Source organism: Lutjanus erythropterus, chromosome 23 (genome assembly GCF_056507025.1).
Source record: "Lutjanus erythropterus isolate fLutEry1 chromosome 23, fLutEry1.hap2, whole genome shotgun sequence".
NCBI lineage: Eukaryota > Metazoa > Chordata > Actinopteri > Lutjaniformes > Lutjanidae > Lutjanus > Lutjanus erythropterus.
The window spans coordinates 21,459,695-21,479,956 of NC_139339.1; the positions used below are offsets into that span (position 1 = coordinate 21,459,695).

Sequence of the window (20,262 nt, forward strand, 5' to 3'; positions counted from 1 at the left end):
TGATGTCATGTCCAGTCAGTGCAACATGAGCTTTTTGACGACATACATTATCATGCAGGTCCTCAACCTGTGCTGAGATACAATATATAACCTGGAAATCAGCACAAAAATGATAATCAACAAAACAAACTGCCATGTTCTGAACAGCCACATTACAGATACTAACATAAATTAACATTTTGTATTGCGTTTGTATTTTGGGACTATTTTGGGCAAAGTTAACAAACCGCTATGCCCACATTAGGGGTATGATGGGAAATGTGGACAGTTACAACAATATTTTAACTTATATTACAAACTGGAGTAGAGAGACAGAAAGCACACACTTTGCTCTGCTTAGGTTGAAAAATGTAGATAAATACATTTAGTCAATGCCTTTTTACTGGCCATCAACCTGGGGTTAACGTATACATTGTTGAATTTATCTGAAGTGTATATAAATGCGTCAGGTTGTGGTTACGCCCACGAGACACAACTGAGATGCAAGTCAGCACGGAGCTGCTGCAGAACAAAGTAGACTGGAATGACTGAAACATCGTTTGAGCACAAGTTTCCCAACATAAAGGACATTTGTGGGGATACTGGTATAAAACAACATTAAGCTCTTCCACTTTTTAATGCCTAGTTGTGCCTCTGTGGTTATTTTGGTTAAAGTAACGTAAAAGTAGTCTGAAACATTACTTTACATAGACCAGTGTGTCTCAAACTTTTTACACCATGTACCACCTGAGGAAATATTAGCCTCTCCAAGTACCATCATCATGACATTTATTTAATTTATTTAATTTTTAAAAAAAATATTTCTGCCATTCCTCCCAGTACCACTAAAAGGAGATTGTGTACCACCAGTGGTACATGTACCACAGTTTGAGAATCTAGGAAATAGACCATAATATCGTAACTTATTATGTTCAAATGAACGTAACTAGTAATATTATTAAATCTATTACACTACATTTTGAAAGTAACTTGCCCAACACTGCTGACAAAGTTCACCAAGTCACGCTGAACAAAGCAAACAGAAACAATAATCTGCTAGAACAAAAAAAAGAAAATAACGTCAGAAACTATGTCAAAGTGAGGCGAAATGGCTGCCAAATCGTTACAATATTAAGGTATTAAAATTATATTATTATTATAAATGACATGTGCAGAAGTCAATTTACCAACTCATGAATGTCACCACCCACTCCCACACCCTCAGTGGTAAACTACAAATGCACCTTCAGTGACTCTCTCAGTTCATATCAGTCCAGCAGTTCACATCAGCGGGACAGAGAAGTAAAAGAAAAATATACCATCCTGTCACTGTCCTCTGTCAATTGTGGCTCAAACATTTCTGGACATGTCAAATTTAGCTGCTAGATGGCACGTCCATGTTTCAGGTTGTTTTCAGGTTGTAGTGGTGTTTGACACTGAGACAGTGGAGTGGACACACCCCCAGCTAATTTAGTAACACGTTTCTGTGGCGTGACAAACTCAGAACATATATTTATTGTTGCTTTACACAAACTTTATGAAAAGTACTCTAGTTAAGGCCCTAACACATGATCAGCGGTAAAAACGCTTTGCACCGGCTGTCCCATTGTTTTCCTGTGGAGAAAGCAGTGGTGCTGAGCTCAACGTTCAAATCATTTGAACATTGACCTCCTTTGCCGCTGACCTTTCAAAGTGCAACCAATGAGATAACAGCTGTATGTGACGATGCAGGCAGATGAGACTACAGATGTGTGGAAGTGACACAAGCAGGGGAGGGAGAAACTGATGGTCGCGTCTTGAAGGGAACCCCAGACTCATGGAAGACCTCACAAGAGTGATCATTTTAAACTGTGTGCAACATCACAATGACGGAACAACATACAAAAATCTTGCAAGAGTTTCACAGATCAAGGGTTCCCTTCCAGACACGACCGAAGAAAAGTGTTTCAGGGTTTCCCAAACTCTATAACACAGCATTAAAAACAGACTACGATCTCGCCATGCCTGGTGAAACGTGAACAGTCAGGTTGTGCTATAAGATTTGTAAATCATAGTTTATGAACTTAGCTAAATCCAGAGCTAACGGTAGCTCAGCTGTTTGTGTGCCAGGCAGATAGGGCATAGCGGTTGTAGCGCTGTGCTTTGCCTTTGTGCGCCCTACCTTGTGGTCAGTCCAGGACAAATTTCTTATAATGTGAAGGCCTCTTTAGGCGCAACAATTTATTCTAGATTGAGGGCTAATGAATATTAGAAACATGGTACAACCAGGAGGTCAGTGGTCAGTGTTAAATTGTATGTAACCTAAGATCAAACTTTCCATGGTTGCCACAAATCAGTGTATGCTGTCTTATTTGAATGTATCTATTGACCTAGAGCCAGAGAATTTGTGATGAAAGACTACCTGAGATCTTGACCTATACTGATTGTCCAGTCGATCTCCAAATCAGCAAAACAGCAGCTTGAATGACTGTGAGAACAGCCGCTAAAAAACCTAGGCTCCTTACATTTTTTCTAAGGACACGCCTTACCAAAAATGACGCTCTCACTTCACTCTCTTCAGTGGTAGGTACAGAACTTCAGTATGTCACTGCCCCAGTGTGAAGGATCGCCCTAAAGTTGATGGATTGGTTCTGCAGAGTAGGCGTTTTTTAAACCCTCTAATGGTTTAAACCCAGGCTTAGCAACAAAATGTGGGATTGTCCTCAGTCTCTATTGAGTGAAGCTTTTAGAGATGAACTTGTGAGTCTACCAGGGAGTTAACACACATGTGTAATATGTGTCTTCTGAAGTAGGTGACAAACAGCAGGTCTAGATGAACCAAACAGTAATGTAAGAGAGGTCAAGAGGAGGAGAGTTGATGGTGAATCTTGTCCCTCCTCCTCACAACACATTATAGCTGCAACCAGTTTTGTGGTGAGGTCTTAAAACAATTAAACATTTCATCTGATTTAATGTATTTAACACTTGTAAAGGTTACAGGGCTCCTTTGTTTATACAGCAGATGATTTTGTAGTTTTCTCATGTTCATTGTAGTAGATTCTATCACACTAATAAACTAGATAAAAACACATGGCTTTTGTATACAATTTCCCAAATCCAGTCCAGATTCCATGCCCCTTTGAAAGCACATCCTTTCAAATTCTGCTTTGATTTCCATGAAAATTCTCTCTCAAAGACCAACATTTACACTGCAGGAAGCACTGGCCCTGTGATCACTCAGACTCACTTCTGATTGGCCAATCAAACACAGTCATGTCTCTTAAAAGTAGAGGACATGTAGACATTCTCTCAGTTAGTCACGGTAACATCAACAAAATGACACCACCGATGTTTTTCTTGTATGTGACATGTCTTCTCTTGGGTGGAATGGGTAAGTTATATCTTTTGGAGGTGCATTTTACTGCTTTTTCCTCAAAATTGCTTACGATATTTTTGATATTTTCAGCAGAACATTTTGTGTGTTACAATATGCTCCCAGTGATGGTAGAAAGTTAGTTGTTCATTTGTTTGGTCTCCATTTTTTCCACAGGCGAAATGACAGCACTTGAACTATCAACGCATTCACGTTTCACATCAGTTAGCGTTGGTGAAAACGTGACTTTAGAATGTTTTTTTGACAGCAGTGTAACAATGCATATGTACTGGTATAAACAAACTCTGGGACTGAAACCACAGCTGCTGTCTACATACTATAAGCATGACAAAGATGGCACTTTGAGCGGTGAATTCAAGGACAATCCACGCCTTAAACTGGAGACTGCCAGTGGAAAAAATCACTTGAAGATCTCCGATGTGCAAATTTCAGACTCAGCTACTTACTACTGTGCAAAAGGCTTTTCATATGTGCTTGAATTTGTGGAGGGCATTATTGTCAGTGTAAAAGGTTCAGGTTTGAACGTCCCAGCTTTGGTCCATCAGTCAGAATCTGAGACCATCCAGCCAGGAGACTCTGTGACTCTGAACTGTACAGTACACACTGGGACCTGTAACGGAGAACACAGTGTTTACTGGTTCAAAAACTCTGAAGAATCTCATCTAGGACTCATTTACACCCATGGAGGCAGAAATGATCAGTGTGAGAGGAAACCTGACACACAAACACACACCTGTGTCTACAACTTGCAAATGCAGAACCTGAATCTTTCTCATGCTGGGACCTACTACTGTGCTGTTGCCTCATGTGGACACATACTGTTTGGAGACGGGACCAAGCTGGACTTTGAAGGTAAGTTACTTCCTAGCAAAGTCTCATTTGTTGAGTGGTGATTCATACTTTGTAATCAAATTTGATGGAAAAAAACTGAAAGCTCTATAATGTCTTCTAATTCATAAGCAGATGATGAAGACTCTCTTGTCTTGGTGTATTTCTTGAGCGGAGCTTTGACATTCACCACCATCCTGGTTGTTTTACTGGCTTACACAGTTTATACAGCGTACAAGAAAAACAGCTGCCAATGCACAGGTAGGCTAAACTGTTATTCTTTAAAAGTGAGTTTGCAATATGATGATGTGAGATTGTGAATGATACTTGATGAGTGATATAGTTATTCTGTTTTATCAGCTACAAACATCATTAGTGTTCAGAACTGTGCACCTGGGTGTGGTGCACATGGGTACAAAACATAAAGAAATACAGAATGCAATGAATTACAAAAACCCCTTGATCTAAATTCAGTTGAATACAGCACAAAGAGAGATTTTTAATGTTAAATGCCTGCAACATATTCCAAAAAAGTTGGGACAGTTACATGTTTACTTCTGTGATCACCTTTTCTTTTAATATCACTTATTAAGCACTTGGGATCTGAGGACACTAATTCTGTCCTGTTCTGGCTCTAAATATGACTTCAAGTGCTCAACAGTTCGGCGGCTCTGTTGTCGCAATTTGTGCTTCATAATGCACCTCACGTTTTCAATGGGAGACACGCAAGCCAGCCTAGAAACCGCACTCTTTTACTACAAAGCCACACTGTTGAAACATGTGCAGAATGTGTCTTGGCATTGTGTTGCTGAAATATGCAGGGACGTTGTCTGGATGGCAGCATATGCTGCTCCAAAAAACCTGAAATACAGACTCGTCAGACCACAGCACACTTTTTCACTTTGCATCAGTCCATCTCGGATGAGATTAGGACCCAGAGAAGTCAGTAGCATTTTTGGATGATGTTGATATATGTCTTTCTCTTTGCATGGTAGATTCAGTAACTTGCATACATAGATGCAGTGACAAACTGTGTTCAACGACAATGGTTTTCCAAAGTTTTCCCGAGCCCATGTATTATTCTTTATTCAGTTATGTGGAGTTTTAATGCAGTTTTTAATGTAGTGCATCTGAGAGATCAAAGGTCACAGATATTCAATGTTAGTTTTCGGTCTTGCCCCTTATGAACAGAGATTTTTTTAGATTCTCTGAATCATTTAATGGTATTATAGATTATAGATGGCAAAATCCCTAAATTCCTGCAGTTTTGTGTTGAGAAGTGTTCTTAAGGAGGACAGGATGCCCCTTTAATACCCAATCATTACCTGTTCCGCAACATTTAAAGTCTTTTGTTGCCCCGTCCCAACTTTTTTGAAAAAAAAAAACAAAGTTTATCAATTCGAACATTAAATACCTTGTCTTTGTGCTGTATTCACTTGAATGTGATTAAGAAGTATTTGCACATCATGGCATTCTGATTTTTTTGATATTTTACACTGTGTCTGAACATTTTTGGAACTGGCGTTTGTAGTAACTTGTCCTATTCCTTGCATGTCACATTTGAGTTGATGATAAATCCTAAAATCATGTGAACTTCAACCATTTTCAGTGTAAATTATCCAATTAAGTGAGAATTGGTTCACTCAGAACATTCATAGTAGCTCTTAAAAAAGCCTTTTGTCATTTTTCTTCTTTTTTTTTTCTCTCACGACCAGACTCTCAAGCAAGATCATCAGCTGCCTCGGCTCCCAATGTAGAAGTAAGTAACCCTAACCCTAACCCTAACCCTAACTAACAGAAAGAACACAAATGAGTAAACAGCAGCACCTGTACAACATGCAGTGCAGTGTATTGTGATAAGTACTATGCCCACATACCTTTACGCTGATTGATTGTAGATTATATAGCAGTGGCCAGTGGTCATTGTCCAAGTCTAAAGTTGTTTTCCATGTGTTTCTGTTCTAACCCCTGCACAAAATACAAAAACCACAATAGCAGGAGCTGCTGTTTGCTAAGGCTCATAGTCCCAAAAAAACAAATTTACATTTTTCACTTCACAAAGGAAGTTACCTTTGCAAGGCCTTTTGTGGTTATTTGCATTTGACTGAGCAGATGTTTCATAGACATCTATGTCTCAAATGTCATGAGACATAAACTGCACTAATATGGCAGTTAACCATTATATATTTGATTCCCAGGGTTACCAAGATGCGGAAAATCTCCATTATGCTGCTTTAAGTATGAACAAGGTCAAGAGAACAAGAAGACAGCAAGACATCACACAAAATGAATGCGTTTACTCCAGTGTGAGGCAGTAGAAATGGACGCTGGAGTGTTTCATTTGTACTTTGCCAAGGTGGGGGACTCCTGACTCAAGTCAGATTTAAATTTTCAAATTTAAGGACTTGAGACTTGCTTGACTAATATAAAAAAGAGTTGACTTAAGACAAATCACTCAAAAGGACTTGACCTTTTCATTAAATATTTTCATTTTTCTAGATATTGAGAAGTTACATTATGATTTTGAAACATGATTGACTGATTTCTAGTGCAGTGAGCAAAAACTTGGCAAACTACTAGGACACGGAAGACCAGCACAGGCTTAACGCATGAAGCAGCACTACCAGCACAACATTCAACTTCATCTGTCACTCCGAAACCCACAGATGTCTTTTTAGCTAACTTCTTGACTGGTTAAACTCTAGTTAAGAAGCTAACGTTAAGTTGTCACTTGCTTGTGACTTGCACATGTGTGACTTGCTCCCACCTGTTTGTGTCTGTGCTACCAGAAATGACAGTTTTGTCAGATTTCACCTCCACATACTGAATGTAAAGATTCACCTTGCAAAGCACCAATTAAACATGTTCCTTTAGCTACAGTTAAGCCCAGTTCCTTTGATGTGACTGAGGTGCCACATTTCCACTCTCGCTACACTTGTTGTCAGCTACATGCAAACAGTCGCCTGCACATAACTGAGGTCTGTGGTGATTGTGGGCTCACATACTCAATAAAGGAAAATGAACATAAAAACAGTTAGTATACTGTTAAAGGCATGAACATTTTTTATTTTATAAAAACCTTCAGCATTTATAGTCTGCATATGTGTTTTCCCTTCCACACAACATGTTATTTGGTTGTTGTTTGTGGTGAATTAGTACATCGGAAGCTTCTTTATTTTAGCTGTGAGACTCCTTAATTCATCATCTGTATTATACCATGATTAAAAGATTATTTTTATATTATTTATTCAAGTATTGAAAAGGGTGAGAACAAGGCATGTGGAGGACAACATGCACACTCACTGGAACATAAATGATCTGGCATTGCAAACAAGCCTGTATGATGCGGCCATGACACCTTCAAGGCATGACAGCGTGCTCACAAACATCCAAGCCAGCCCTTTCACCACAAGACCTGCCAACACGTGATGTTGCATGTGGCACAAACTAATCCATCCAGTAGTGTTCCCCCAACTTAATAATGCATTTTATTGATCACAGGTTGTTTACGGTAAATATGCTGATTGTTTGCCACAAGCCCGGAGGTGTAAAGATCTTTTTTTAGCTGCTATGTGGTCAGCAGTCAAAGACAAACGCTCACTACACTTTGTAGGCATGCTGTTTACTGAGTCCCTCCACTGTCTTTGTCTTTGTGGTTTCAGACAGGAAGTTTCTGCAGTGTTTTCATGCACAGCAGCCACACAGTATACCCCTGCTGCCTATGTTATTAAAAACTGAAGAAAACATTTGAGAGATCAAACTAATATATTCATTTGCAAACATTTTGTTATGCTCTGTAACAAATTTCTTTAATATGATCCAAGTCATGAAAGCTAAAATAGTGCTGAGTTGTCTTGAACTGGTTAAGTAATATCAAGTATATCTGTAAAATTTGTGAATATGCACTTAGATATTATATTAATTTTTTGGTCAAAATCACTTAGAGTGCAGTGTAATACAGGTAATATTGCCAGAAACCCTCATGACCACCCCTGTTTGGAAAGTAATGTCCATAAGTCAGTGTTAGCCTAAATGTCTTATCATGTACACCTACAGTAACCTGATAGATCATTGTGCCAAAACACAGGTATTACATTCACTATTGTATCAAACAGTGTGTGTTGAGGCAATGAACATCCTGAAATAATAAGTTAAGATCACCAGCAACATTAGCCATATGTTCCAAAAATAACCAGAATAAAAAATATATATTATTTAATTTGCAGATGTGCTATCAGGTTACAGCTAGATACCACCATTTCTCTTTTGTAAGAATAGGTTCACTCAATCTTTGACCAAATATTCCAGGAAGTGAGTGATCAAAGTACTGTTGTCCATATTCCCAGCAGCTGGACATTATAAAGCCTGATGACATGTACTAGAAATGAGATAAGCGGAGCGTCTCTCAAACATCTGTTTTCATGCAAAGCATTCAATGCAGCAATGATCATGTGTTCACTGTTTCCAACTCAGGATATTAGGTTGTACCTCTCGTTAGCCAATCAAACACAGCCTTCTGTTCTCTGAAAAGTGGAGAACGTATTGAGGCTCGATTCATTCATCACGGCATCCTTAACACGATGACACCTCTGAGGTTTGCTCTGTATCTGGCTTGTCTGTTCTTGGAAATAACAGGTAAGTTGTCTGTTGTTATTGTATTTGTATACTGATTTGTATATTACACGTAATTACAGAGTTTTTATACAGCTATTATGATTAACCCGTTTTATTGAATAAAATTTTCTCTTTCTGGATCTCTTTTTTCTTCAGCTCAGACAACCAATCCAAAATCGTCCATATACGTACGTCAAGACAGTGGTTTTCTATCAGCTAATGTTGGTGACAGTGTGACTTTGCGATGTTCCTATGAGGGAAATGCAGTGATGTTTTACTGGTATAAGCAAATTCTGGGACAGAAACCAAAGCTCCTCTCCTCCTTCTATAAACATGAGAAAAGAGGCTTCTTTCGTGACAAATTCAAAAATGATTCTCGTTTCACACTAGACGTAGGAAACGGTAAAAATCATTTGACAATCTCCAATTTACACATTTCAGACTCAGCCACCTACTACTGCACAGGATGCTATGATTATGATTTTGAATTTGTAGAGGGCGTTACTGTCAGTGTAAAGGGTTCAGGTTTGGACATCCCAGCTTTGATCCATCAGTCAGAATCTGACACCATCCAGGCAGGAGGATCTGTGACTCTGAACTGTACAGTACACACTGGGACCTGTGATGGAGAACACAGTGTTTACTGGTTCAGAAACTCTGAAGAATCTCATCCAGGACTCATTTACACCCATGGAGGCAGGAATGATTCATGTGAGAGGAAACCCAACACACAAACACACACCTGTGTCTACAACTTGCCAATGAAGAGCCTAAATCTTTCTCATGCTGAGACCTACTTCTGTGCTGTTGCTTCATGTGGACACATACTGTTTGGAGGGGAGAAAAAGTCGGACTTAAAGCGTAAGTAGCATCATAGAAGATGTTTTGTGTATAGAGTCTTACTACCTCCACAGTATTTTAAAGCTCTGTAATGTCTGTTATCATCTTGGGTTGCAGAAAAGGCAGACTCTTTTGTCTTGCTGCATTTCTTGATTGGGGCGTTGGCTTTCAACTCCATCCTGGTTGTTTTACTGGCATATGCAGCATATACAATGAACAAAAGAAACAACTGCCAGTGTACAGGTGGGCTAACATTGATTTATTATTTTTGACAGCGTGTGTTTATGTGCTTTATACTGGTTTTGCAACCTTTTGAAGTTGATATGATTAATAATGACAACCAAATCAAGACAAGAGTGTCGGAAATCAGCATATTCCATTGCTGCTTCCTTCTACATACCAGGGGAAGGTATTTTTACTAGATGCAAGTAGACGAAGGCTTTCCACTGTTAAATAGTGCTGTTGTTACAGTGTGAAGTCATTTTCGAACAGGTCTCTATTGATACTTTTATGTTGATATGCAGTTGTTGTCAAATTTTATGATAGTGTATTAGTAGTATATTACTCATAAGGTTAAGGAGTTTAAAGAATCGCTCTACTCTCCATCAGCTTAGTGAATTTATGTTGTTTTTCTCTTAACCAGATTCAAGATCTTCAGCTGCCTTGGCTCCAAATGCAGTGGTGAGTATTTTGGAGGAATTGCACCACTAAAACAATCTATATTGCAGCACAACAACAATGTATAAAGGATGAAAAAAACAACAACTGTGGAAATAAATGCAATCAGTAGAATAACTCTGAAATACCTATTGCATACAGTAGGTGTTCGGTCTTTACCACAATTGGAAGTTGGCAGTCCGAGTCTGAACTAGTAGCTATGCCATGGTTGCACCATTTAGGCTTAAGCCTTCTTTTCGCTGAGACCAGATCATACATCTTTCGCCTATTTAGGAGCAGACATAAAATCAAACTCTAGCCCATATCTATCGGATGACTTTAAACAATACAGCTTGTGACACTAGTCAACATTGTGTTGATAATGGCACATCTTGTACACTGACTTTACAATAAGAAGACAAGACAGCGTTAATACATACAGAAGCGATCCAGTCATTGGACATACATAGAGGCTTCATTTCCATAGTACAGATCTATTTGAACTTAAAGAGCTATCACTGCTCTATTGATTTTCTTATCTCTTTCTTGTTGGTGAAAATGTATTTTTTTCTTTGATCCTCCATGACATTACTGCAAATTCTAAATGATTAGCTACAAACTACAAAAACATGTATCCTAGAAACACATGCTGCTGGGCAAGCACGACATGCATCGGTAAGACTGGGCATACTTAAGACTAGGCTTAAGTTTGGTTGGGCAACAAATGAAAATTCCACTTTATAGGCTGGTCTTAACAAAGACCAACTTAACAGTTAGGACCAAGCTTAAGAAAGACTAGTTGGTGCAACCCATTTGAGTCTTAGGTTCCACGTTTGTCTTGCATTTCCACTATGTTACAGACAGAATGTTTTTTGGGTTTTTTTCGGAACCTTCTGTCTGTACTTGTCTGTATTTGTGGATGTTTTCTGAAAGTGTACAGATACAGACCAAACGGAGCAGTACGACTGGTAATTGCGGAGGGCAAGTGTAGCCAATAGTTCAAGCAAGACACGACCACAGGACACAACAAATGTCGCCATGTATTTAATGGCCACACAGACCAACGCCATCTATAACTCTGCCTCGGCTTTTGCCTGTTTCTCAAGTACATTGCTGTCACAAAGTTTTGACTCTTCTTCTTTTTTGGGGTAACTTTTGACTCTGACCGGTGCCCTCTAGAAGATGAATTGACATGCCAATATAAAGTATGCATGAAAGTATGTGGGCTGTGATGGTCACATTAACTGAAACCAAATTATCTATTTTTGTGCATAAAAGGGGCATAAATGGGGTTCATTCTGTTCCCGTCACGGTGAATGCCTACTTGTAAAGCAAAGAGGAACTATTTTCTAAGTGCTGTGCTTCATTTTGATCAATCTGTTATACAGGTGTTGCTGTTGATGTGAACAATGCATGTATGTCTCAAACAACTGATGTGTATTGATATGTTAAAATATTTCATTACCAGGATTTCCAAGACTCAGACAACCTTCATTACGCTGCTTTGAGGGAATTCAAGGTCAACAGATCGACAAGACAGAGAGAAAAGACCCAAAGTGAATGTGTGTACTCGAGTGTAAAGCAGTAGGAAGTGGAAATATTTTATTTGTAGTTTGTGTCTGTGGCTGATGAATGCCTCTATGAAGCTATATAATGCATTTCTTGCTGTCAGATTTCACCTTTATGTAAAGTCTTGCCTTGCCTTACAATAAACTAATAAAACATTCCTTCCAAAAATCAAGCTTTCTTGATACAGTACAATGACCTATGTCTACTTTCACTATTATTGTAGTTAACAACGTACAAGCACAACCAGGCGCAGCTCATCTCTGTGGTGGCTGTGGGCTTCAGTACTTGAAATAGCGTTCACACTACCGTTAGCGTTGAGAGGGACTGTACGTCAGTTAGTGCTGCACTGCTGAAAGCATGCAACACCTTTTAAAACCTCCATCACTGAGTGTGTCGCCTACATGATCATCAAAGCAGGCCATCACAGGCAACACCCTGCCACTCGTGGGCGTTTCTGGAGGTGGTGCACTGGGAGGCACTGGCCACCCCCGAAATCTGATTGGCCACCCCAAGTACCACCCCATTATCCACGAGTATGATTGGTTCATCTGTCAAGTGAGAGGTGGAACCTTAGTTTGACCAGCTGCTTGATGAGTAAACATGTATTGTCTTCTTTTGCAGAAGTTGAATTTATTTAAATAATAAAGCATAAAAATAGAAGTATGTTTCATGATGGAGTGTGTAGGATGAATTTAGTCTCACACTCTGAGGAAAGGGGTACAATTGAGGTACAATGTCTTTTTGAGGACTTAAAGAATAAAGTAAGGAACTTTTATGCTGCCACTCTATTGTGTTGTGATTGGTGGAACTATTTATCTTTTAGATTAAAAAATAAATACAGGAATGTAAGAAACTAAGATACTACGTTGGTAGTAATTAAAGAGCACATGAGAAATCATAGATGACCTGATGTCATGAAACAGCACATTAATAGATGCAATTTGTGCTTGTTCAAAACTTTTCTGGTTGAGGTGTGTTTACTGTTTCAGTGTTTTCCTCTTCATCAGACAAAAGGACATTTGCTTTCTAGTTGGAACTAGAGATAAAAAAAAATAAATAAATAAAGAGCAGAGGAGCATGAGAGAAAGCCAACCTTAACAGGAAGTGAAACTATCTTGACATGTTATTGTGTCCCTCTTTGTCGTTACTTCAGCAGTGCTTTTCATGAATTATACATTAATATACCAATACAGATGTGACTTAGCAAGGCTGGACTTGTTGAAACCCTCCAACATGTCATTTCTGAATATACATTTTGAACATGGCAGTAACTCGACTGTGAGATAGTGAGTGATGAATGCCTTTCCCAAATGTCTTTGCAGGTTATTTATTTATACACACTGACTCAGAGATGTGAAGATCTTTTTAACACCTCTGTGGTCTGCAGTTAAAGCTTTCAGTATACTCTGGTCACATGCTTCTCCTGACCCTTTGCTCTTTATGTCTGTGTGGTTTGAAACAGGAAGTCTCTGCAGTGTTTTCATGCACAGCAGTCACACAGTATAACTCTATTGCCCAAACGATTCTAGTAGATTATATCAATAAGTCAGTGACCAAATGCTTTAACAAGGTTGAATTAAATATTAACTGGAAATCTGAAAACAAGAACTCTATGCAATCAATCATGACATTGTTTTTATTTAGAATGTAGTGTAATTGTATCGCCAAAACACCTCAAGATGAGCCATTCTTAGGGCAACTTATTGTTGGCCTAAGTTGCATAGCTATTTGCTGCAATGTCAATAACTGCAAAGGAAAGGTTGTTTTTAGCCATATGGCAGCATGGCTCGGAAATGACGATATTAGTTGCCCAGCTATTCCACAACTTTGATCCAGACTTAATTAGCCAATCTCAAGATTAAATTTTGCGCAGATCCCCATGGTCCCCAGAGGATGATTCCTACTAACTGTACGTGGAATTTGCATTGTGCTTGTGTATGTTCTCTAACCTCCTCTCACCCCTCTGTTTCTCTCTCAACCTAACTGGTCAAAGCGTATGGCCACCCACCCAGAGCCTGGTTCTGCTTGAAGTTTCTGCTTGTTAAAAGGGAGTTTTTGTTGTTACTGTCAGCAAGTGCGACAGTTGGGTCTCTGTAAACAATATTATAAAGAGTACAGTTTAGACCTGCTCTATATGATATAAGATAACTTATGTTATAAACAAACATAAATAAAATGTTCTTGACTCTAACTACTGACTCTCCTAGGACTTTTCTTATAGTGATATCAAGAGGTTGACATGTTTGGTCTGATGTTTCATGTCTCTATAACTATCATATTACCTTGCAAGGCATTATCTTGCTAGGCTTCAAATTATTATTTGGAGGGTATGTCTTCACTGGCAAAGAGGAAAAAATTGCACTGAAGGCTTTTCTCAATGGAAAAGATGTTTCAGCTCTTCTCCTGATCAGCTTTGGCAAGTTTAATCTGACTGGTTGAAGCTAACCTGTTTTTGACACGAAAGACAAATGGTTCATCCAGTCACCTGCCAAGTATTTTTTTTGAAGGTGCTTGCCCTTTTCCAACAGTTTCTAAGGACGACTTCCCAGATATTTCTGTGTAACAAACCAGCTAATGTGTCAGGTTAACTATCAAATAGATTTTCATGGAATTTGGTACAGATGTCCATGGTGCCCAGAGGATAAACCCAGGTAACTCTGCAGATCCCTTGATTATTTTCCTGTAGTGTCCCCACCAAGTCAAAGTCTTCACTAATCTTGTGAAATAACTCAACATCTATTGGATGGAATGGCACAAAATTTGATATAGCCATCAAAAGTCCCCAGTGGTTGAACCCCTCTGACTTTGGTAATCCCCTGACACTCCATCTAGCACTACCACGAGGATCCCATTTGCTATTGTGACTAAAATGTCTCAGCAGCTATTGAATGAATTACCGTGTCATGTGGTACACACATTAACCTTCTGTTAGAATGAATTGTGATCACTCGTTGGTGGTTCTGCAAGACTAATTCCTGTCATTTTAAGTGGTTGGTGACAGCAAACTTTAGCATGCTAAAACACTAAACTAAAATATGGTACTATGTAGATCTGAGCACCACTGTTCCTAAGTACAGCCTAACACATCTGCTAGCGTGGCCGTAGGCGTACTCCTGTTTTATAATGCTAGTTTACAACAACACACCACCCTCTAATTTCTGTCACAAATGATTCTGTCATTCTTATAACAAGGAAAGAACGAATCCAAGCCCTCATGTGTCCTACGTATGGACACTTTTTAACACTAATATTTTCAAACAACTAACAGTAAAGACATTAATAAGTGTTACAGGTATTAAATCCTTACAAAGATCAAGAAATACTGTTTTGTTAGCAGGCACATTAGGGCTGGTAGCATGTTTTAGTCTAGCCAACTTTCACTCTCATCTTTTTTTCTGTGGTGAACCTGGTGAGTGGAAACTTTGTAGCAGTGCTTGAAAACAGGAAGAGTGCTGTAATGTAACTTAAGCTATATTGCAACTGTAACTGCAACTGTAAATACATTGTCCGGTCCGGTCTCTCGAGTCCCATGTCTGAGTCACCCATCCACCCCGCCTCCCTCTGTCATGGACTGTCTTTGGTCTTTACTAGTTCACCTACTTCCTCCTTTGATCCTAATAACTATGGCCACTAGAGATCTCCACCTAACAATAAATGTAAATATTTATTGTAATAAGCTACTTGCACAAATGACCTATATGATACTATACGCAACAAATCCTTGTTCATTTCAAAGACTAAAGAAACTACTGCCTAAAATTTCTTAGTTCTCCCTGAACAAAGATCTGTACCCTATCCTTGGCCAAGTTGTTTTAGTTGCCTCCACTAAAGTTACCTAAAACTTTAGTAAACCCTAATATTAAGAACAAATCTTTTTGTTGTAGATCATAGACAAATGAGGGAGCACTGAACATGTGTTCATTGTTTCCAAAACAGGGCATTCAGTGTCACTTCTTGTTAGCCAATCAAACGCAGTCCTCTCTCTAAAAGATGAGAACATCTGGAGCTCCTCTGCATTCACCAAGACGTGTTGATCACGATGACATCTCTGAAGTTTGCTTTATATCTGACTTGTCTTTGCTTGTGGAGAAAAGGTAAGTTTGGTCTTTTGTGGATGTATTTGTATCCTTATGAGATCCTTATGTTTAGTCATTGTTGATATCATTTTCAATCATTATGACAAACTTCTACCTTTGCATTCTTTTTGCTCTTTTCTTTGTCTCTTTTCTATTCAGCTCAGACAAATGATCTTAAAATTTCCTCATCCGTGCATCAAGACAGTGATTTTATAACAGCTGATGTTGGCGACAGTGTGACCTTACGATGTTTCTATCAAGATGACACTGCAGCCATGTTTCTCTGGTACAAGCAAACTCTGGGACAGAAACCGAGGCTCCTCTCTACCTTCTACAAACATGATAAAAAGGGCACTTTTGCTGATGAATTCAAGAACAATCAACGCTTCAGACTGGAAACAAAACAGGGTATAAATAACTTGACAATCTCAAATTTGTGCCCCTCAGACTCAGCTACTTATTACTGTGTAGGTAGCTCTGCATACAATTTTGAATTTGTGGAGAGCATCGTTGTCAGTGTAAAGGGTTCAGGTTTGAACGTCCCAGCTTTGGTCCATCAGTCAGAATCTGAGAGCGTCCAGCCAGGAGACTCTGTGTCTCTGAACTGTACAGTACACACTGGGACCTGTGATGGAGAACACAGTGTTTACTGGTTCAAAAACTCTGAAGAATCTCATCCAGGACTCATTTACACCCATGGAGGCAGAAATGATTCATGTGAGAGGAAACCTGACACACAAACACACACCTGTGTCTACAACTTACCAATGAAAAACCTGAATCTTTCTCATGCTGGGACCTACTACTGTGCTGTTGCCTCATGTGGACACATACTGTTTGGAGACGGGACCAACCTGGACTTTGTCCGTAAGTACTACAAAATTCTAACACAGAAGTGATTAAATTATATATATATTTTTTATATTTTTTAAGATTTCTGTCAATAGTACTTTTTTTAAAAAACAGAAATACATAACATAAAGACGCAATACTGCCTTTGGTTCCCTGCATGACTGATATTTTTTCACCTTGTGAGTGTGTGTGTGTGTGTGTGTGTGTGTGTGTGTGTGTGTGTGTGTGTGTCTCATGGAGACATCTACTGTAGTGGGAACGACCACAGATGCACTTTTGAATACTTAAGCAGAAATTTATATCTGTCTGTCTTTGGACATACTTTGTTAGTGTGATAATGTCACAGCTGTGCAAGATGCAGTAACAAAACTTAATAGTTGTGTAGTTGAGATCCAAATTATGGCCAAGTTTTAAGATGAATGTGATTGGAGCAAGGGGGCCAGACATAAGGGGGTATAAAGTAGGAAAGTAGCCTCTCCCCACTTTATGCCCATGGCCCACATTCATTTTAAGTCATGGATCACTGTATCACAGTTTCAATCGTAGAGGGAGTAGAGTTTGCATGTTCTCCATGATCTTTCAGAGGTTTCCCCTGGGTGCTCCGGTTTTCTCCACCATCAAAAGCATGTATGCTAGGTACAGGCTGACATTTGGGACTAGTAATCGTGGGACTGGGACCGGACAGGGGAAAAAAGTCAACAGGAGCAGGCAGGAGTAGAAAACATAACAATGATGGGTCTGTTTTTTGCAGTCACTTGGACAGGAATGGGATGAGACAGCAGCCATTCTTCCAGTCTTGGGACAGGACAGCATTGTTTTTTAACTCTATAATGGGACTGGGAAGGGACAGGATTATTTTTGTGGGAGTAGGGTAGGACAGGTGTTGAAGTCCACACTATGTCATCGACCAAAATCTTGATCTGTCTAATTCTCTGTTTTCAGCTCCTCTTAACGTCTCCTGATGTCTGTCTGTCTGCAGATGAGGTGAACAATTCTGACACCCTTGTGTATTTCTTGAGTGGAGCTTTGGCATTCACCATCATCCTGGTTGTTTTAATGGCTGCTTCACTGTACAAGATGAAGAAGAGAAACAGCTGCCAACGTACAGGTAACTGGTACTGTTTGTAACTGGCTGCTTGTGTTCACTGAAGATGCTTTTAAATCAGCAGCTTTGTCTGTCTTTCACAGCAGAGTCTCCAAGAGATTCAGCTTCGACCACAACAAATGCAGAGGTGAATATCATCTATTTACTGTAAAATAACTGTGAAGTTACCATTGTAATACACTTAACATGACAACAATTAGTTATTTTGTGGATTTCATCGATGTACTATATTGTGATTCATTAATGTATATTTTGTTACCAGGGTATCCGAGATGCAGACAACCTCCATTATGCTGCTCTAAATGTTAACCCGCCCAACAGACCAAGAAGACAGAAGAACAACACCAAGAATGAATGTGTGTACTCCAGTGTGAGGCAGTAAAACTGGACATATTTCATCTGTAATTTGTTTTCCTGTAAGATTTAACACTGTTAACAGCTGTTAAAATGAAGTGATGTCAATTTTCTTTGAATAAAAACAGTTTTAACAAGATGATGCACATACTATATAATGAATATAAAGCCTAATTTTTCAGTTAACTACTTGAACAAACTTGTGACAGTGCTGCTGTCTGTCACGTTTCTCTGTGTGGGTGGTGCCATATTTCCAGTATCACAACTGTACTGTTGTATTGCTTTCACATTGCTGAACATTTTACAGTTTGTCACATACATCGCTACAAACCCACCTGCTAGATCAAACAGCATTTTCGATTATCTAGCTTTCGATCGTGACATATTTCAGAGTGAAACAGGTTAGGCAGGCAGGACTTAAAGAGAAATTTATTTTGAATGTTGAAAAGGGGATGTGTCTTAACAAACATGGAGAACATACAGTAGCTACCTAATGAATCTGAACTCTGTCCTGCTAAACACTGATTGATTGGTTGAATTTGGTTGGTCCAAGCCTGGTACTCAGATGTTATACTTTGTTTTACAGAAGGGAAACAAGACTGGATCTTTATATAAGAACACAGAGACATAGGTTTTGTTTTCCGTTTTTTTTTTTCTTTTTCTTTTTAAATATATTGTTTAACACAACATACACAACACGAATGGAAATGTGGTGTGAAAGGGTGATTTAATGTACATGTCAAACTCAAGGCTACATATACAATTATATACGGCCCACAAGATAATTCCTTGTGTTTATTATTAATGACCCGCCAGTAAATAGCACTCCCACCACTCGTACTACAAATCCCACAATGCACTGCAACAGCTGTCACATAAGTCAAGACCTGTGCACCAGCCCCTCCTCCTGCTGCTTTAATGACACACTGATCAGTGGTCGGTGGATGAATGCATCGGTCAGCACTTTTACAGTGACACTTCAGCTAGACCCCAAAATAAATGGCCAAAGGAAAAGTGGACTTTGAAAACAAAGACTTTCAAAGCAGGTGGGAGGCAGAGTACCTGTTTGTCGACATCGGAGGTAAACCTGTGTGCCTTCTTTGTGGAGCTAATGAGGCCATAATTAAAGAACGTAATTTAAGATGGAACTATGAAACGTAACATCAGGACAAGTGCAAAAATCTGGACACACAGCAGAAGCTACAGAAGGCAGAAGAGTTTAAAAAGAGTCTGGTGTCACAGCAGGATATGTTCACAAAAGCAGAATCACAAAATGAAGCTGCCATGAAAGCTAGTTTTATAGTGGCAGAAGAGATAGCCAAATCAGTCAAATTAGCCCGGCCATTACGGAGGGAGAGTTTTTGCAGCGCCTCATGGTTTAAGTGTGCAACGTCTTGTGTCCAGAAAAAAAGCAAGTATTAGACTGTTTTAAATTTTGGCCCCTTCTGTGATTGAGTCTGACACCCCTGATGTAGTAATATGATGTTGAAACTTGAGTTCAGGTCAGTAAAGACATGACCACTTTCCTTCCCACAAGCGCTAACCCCGGAGCCACGATTATATCGGATCACATTCAGGAAACCACTGCACCTTAGAGACTGCTGCAGAGATCTGGAGTTCATTGCTTGTTCCAGTGAATACACCTAGAAATATTTACAGGTCATTGATGATAGGTCAAAAAAAGCAGCTGGTGACTTCAGTGTATCAGAGGAGGCACAAGGCTGCATTTTTTTATTTTTAGTTTTTAGTTTTTAAATTTATTTATTTATTGCAGGAAAGTGAAGTTGGTTTGCTCAGTGAGTTAATGACTGTTTATAAGCTGCAAGAAATCATTAATAACCTTGTACAAACCGTAAAAATCCATAACGGTTTAACTGAAAAGTATGATGATGGAGTTTATGGTAATGTAGGCCATGTGACAGGCAGCCGCTTAAGTTTTGTTTTCAGGATAAGAGGCTTAACTTTACACAGACAGACAGGACAGTAGAGGCTGCGTCCTTGCTTGTTATTGTCAG

The 20,262-nt window shown here is 39.2% G+C and overlaps 3 protein-coding genes across 6 annotated transcripts; all 3 read left to right on the forward strand.

The window, feature by feature from the left end:
- The first annotated feature begins 3,294 nt into the window (after window positions 1-3,294).
- LOC146306120 (uncharacterized) lies at window positions 3,295-6,700 on the forward strand. Of its 4 annotated transcripts, none has more exons than XM_084711670.1 (5): window positions 3,295-3,349; window positions 3,509-4,204; window positions 4,313-4,441; window positions 5,896-5,939; window positions 6,379-6,700. In XM_084711670.1, the coding sequence occupies exons 1-5, from the start codon at window positions 3,295-3,297 to the stop codon at window positions 6,496-6,498; spliced, it is 1,044 nt and encodes a 347-aa protein (XP_084567796.1). In that variant the 3' UTR covers window positions 6,499-6,700. The 4 variants fall into 4 exon arrangements, with proteins under 4 accessions (XP_084567796.1, XP_084567795.1, XP_084567794.1 ...); XM_084711669.1 differs by having other exon boundaries at window positions 4,316-4,441; XM_084711668.1 differs by lacking the exon at window positions 3,295-3,349 and having other exon boundaries at window positions 3,494-4,204; window positions 4,316-4,441; window positions 5,917-5,939.
- A 2,050-nt stretch (window positions 6,701-8,750) lies between these two features.
- LOC146306121 (uncharacterized) lies at window positions 8,751-12,013 on the forward strand. Its single transcript, XM_084711680.1, has 5 exons — window positions 8,751-8,815; window positions 8,951-9,655; window positions 9,752-9,877; window positions 10,278-10,315; window positions 11,760-12,013. Exons 1-5 carry the CDS (start codon window positions 8,761-8,763, stop codon window positions 11,877-11,879), a joined length of 1,044 nt encoding a protein of 347 aa, XP_084567806.1. The 5' UTR covers window positions 8,751-8,760; the 3' UTR covers window positions 11,880-12,013.
- A 3,826-nt stretch (window positions 12,014-15,839) lies between these two features.
- On the forward strand, window positions 15,840-18,379 carry LOC146306122 (uncharacterized). The gene is made up of 5 exons (XM_084711703.1): window positions 15,840-15,954; window positions 16,096-16,803; window positions 17,768-17,896; window positions 17,977-18,020; window positions 18,156-18,379. The coding sequence occupies exons 1-5, from the start codon at window positions 15,900-15,902 to the stop codon at window positions 18,273-18,275; spliced, it is 1,056 nt and encodes a 351-aa protein (XP_084567829.1). The 5' UTR covers window positions 15,840-15,899; the 3' UTR covers window positions 18,276-18,379.
- The last annotated feature ends 1,883 nt before the right edge of the window (window positions 18,380-20,262 follow it).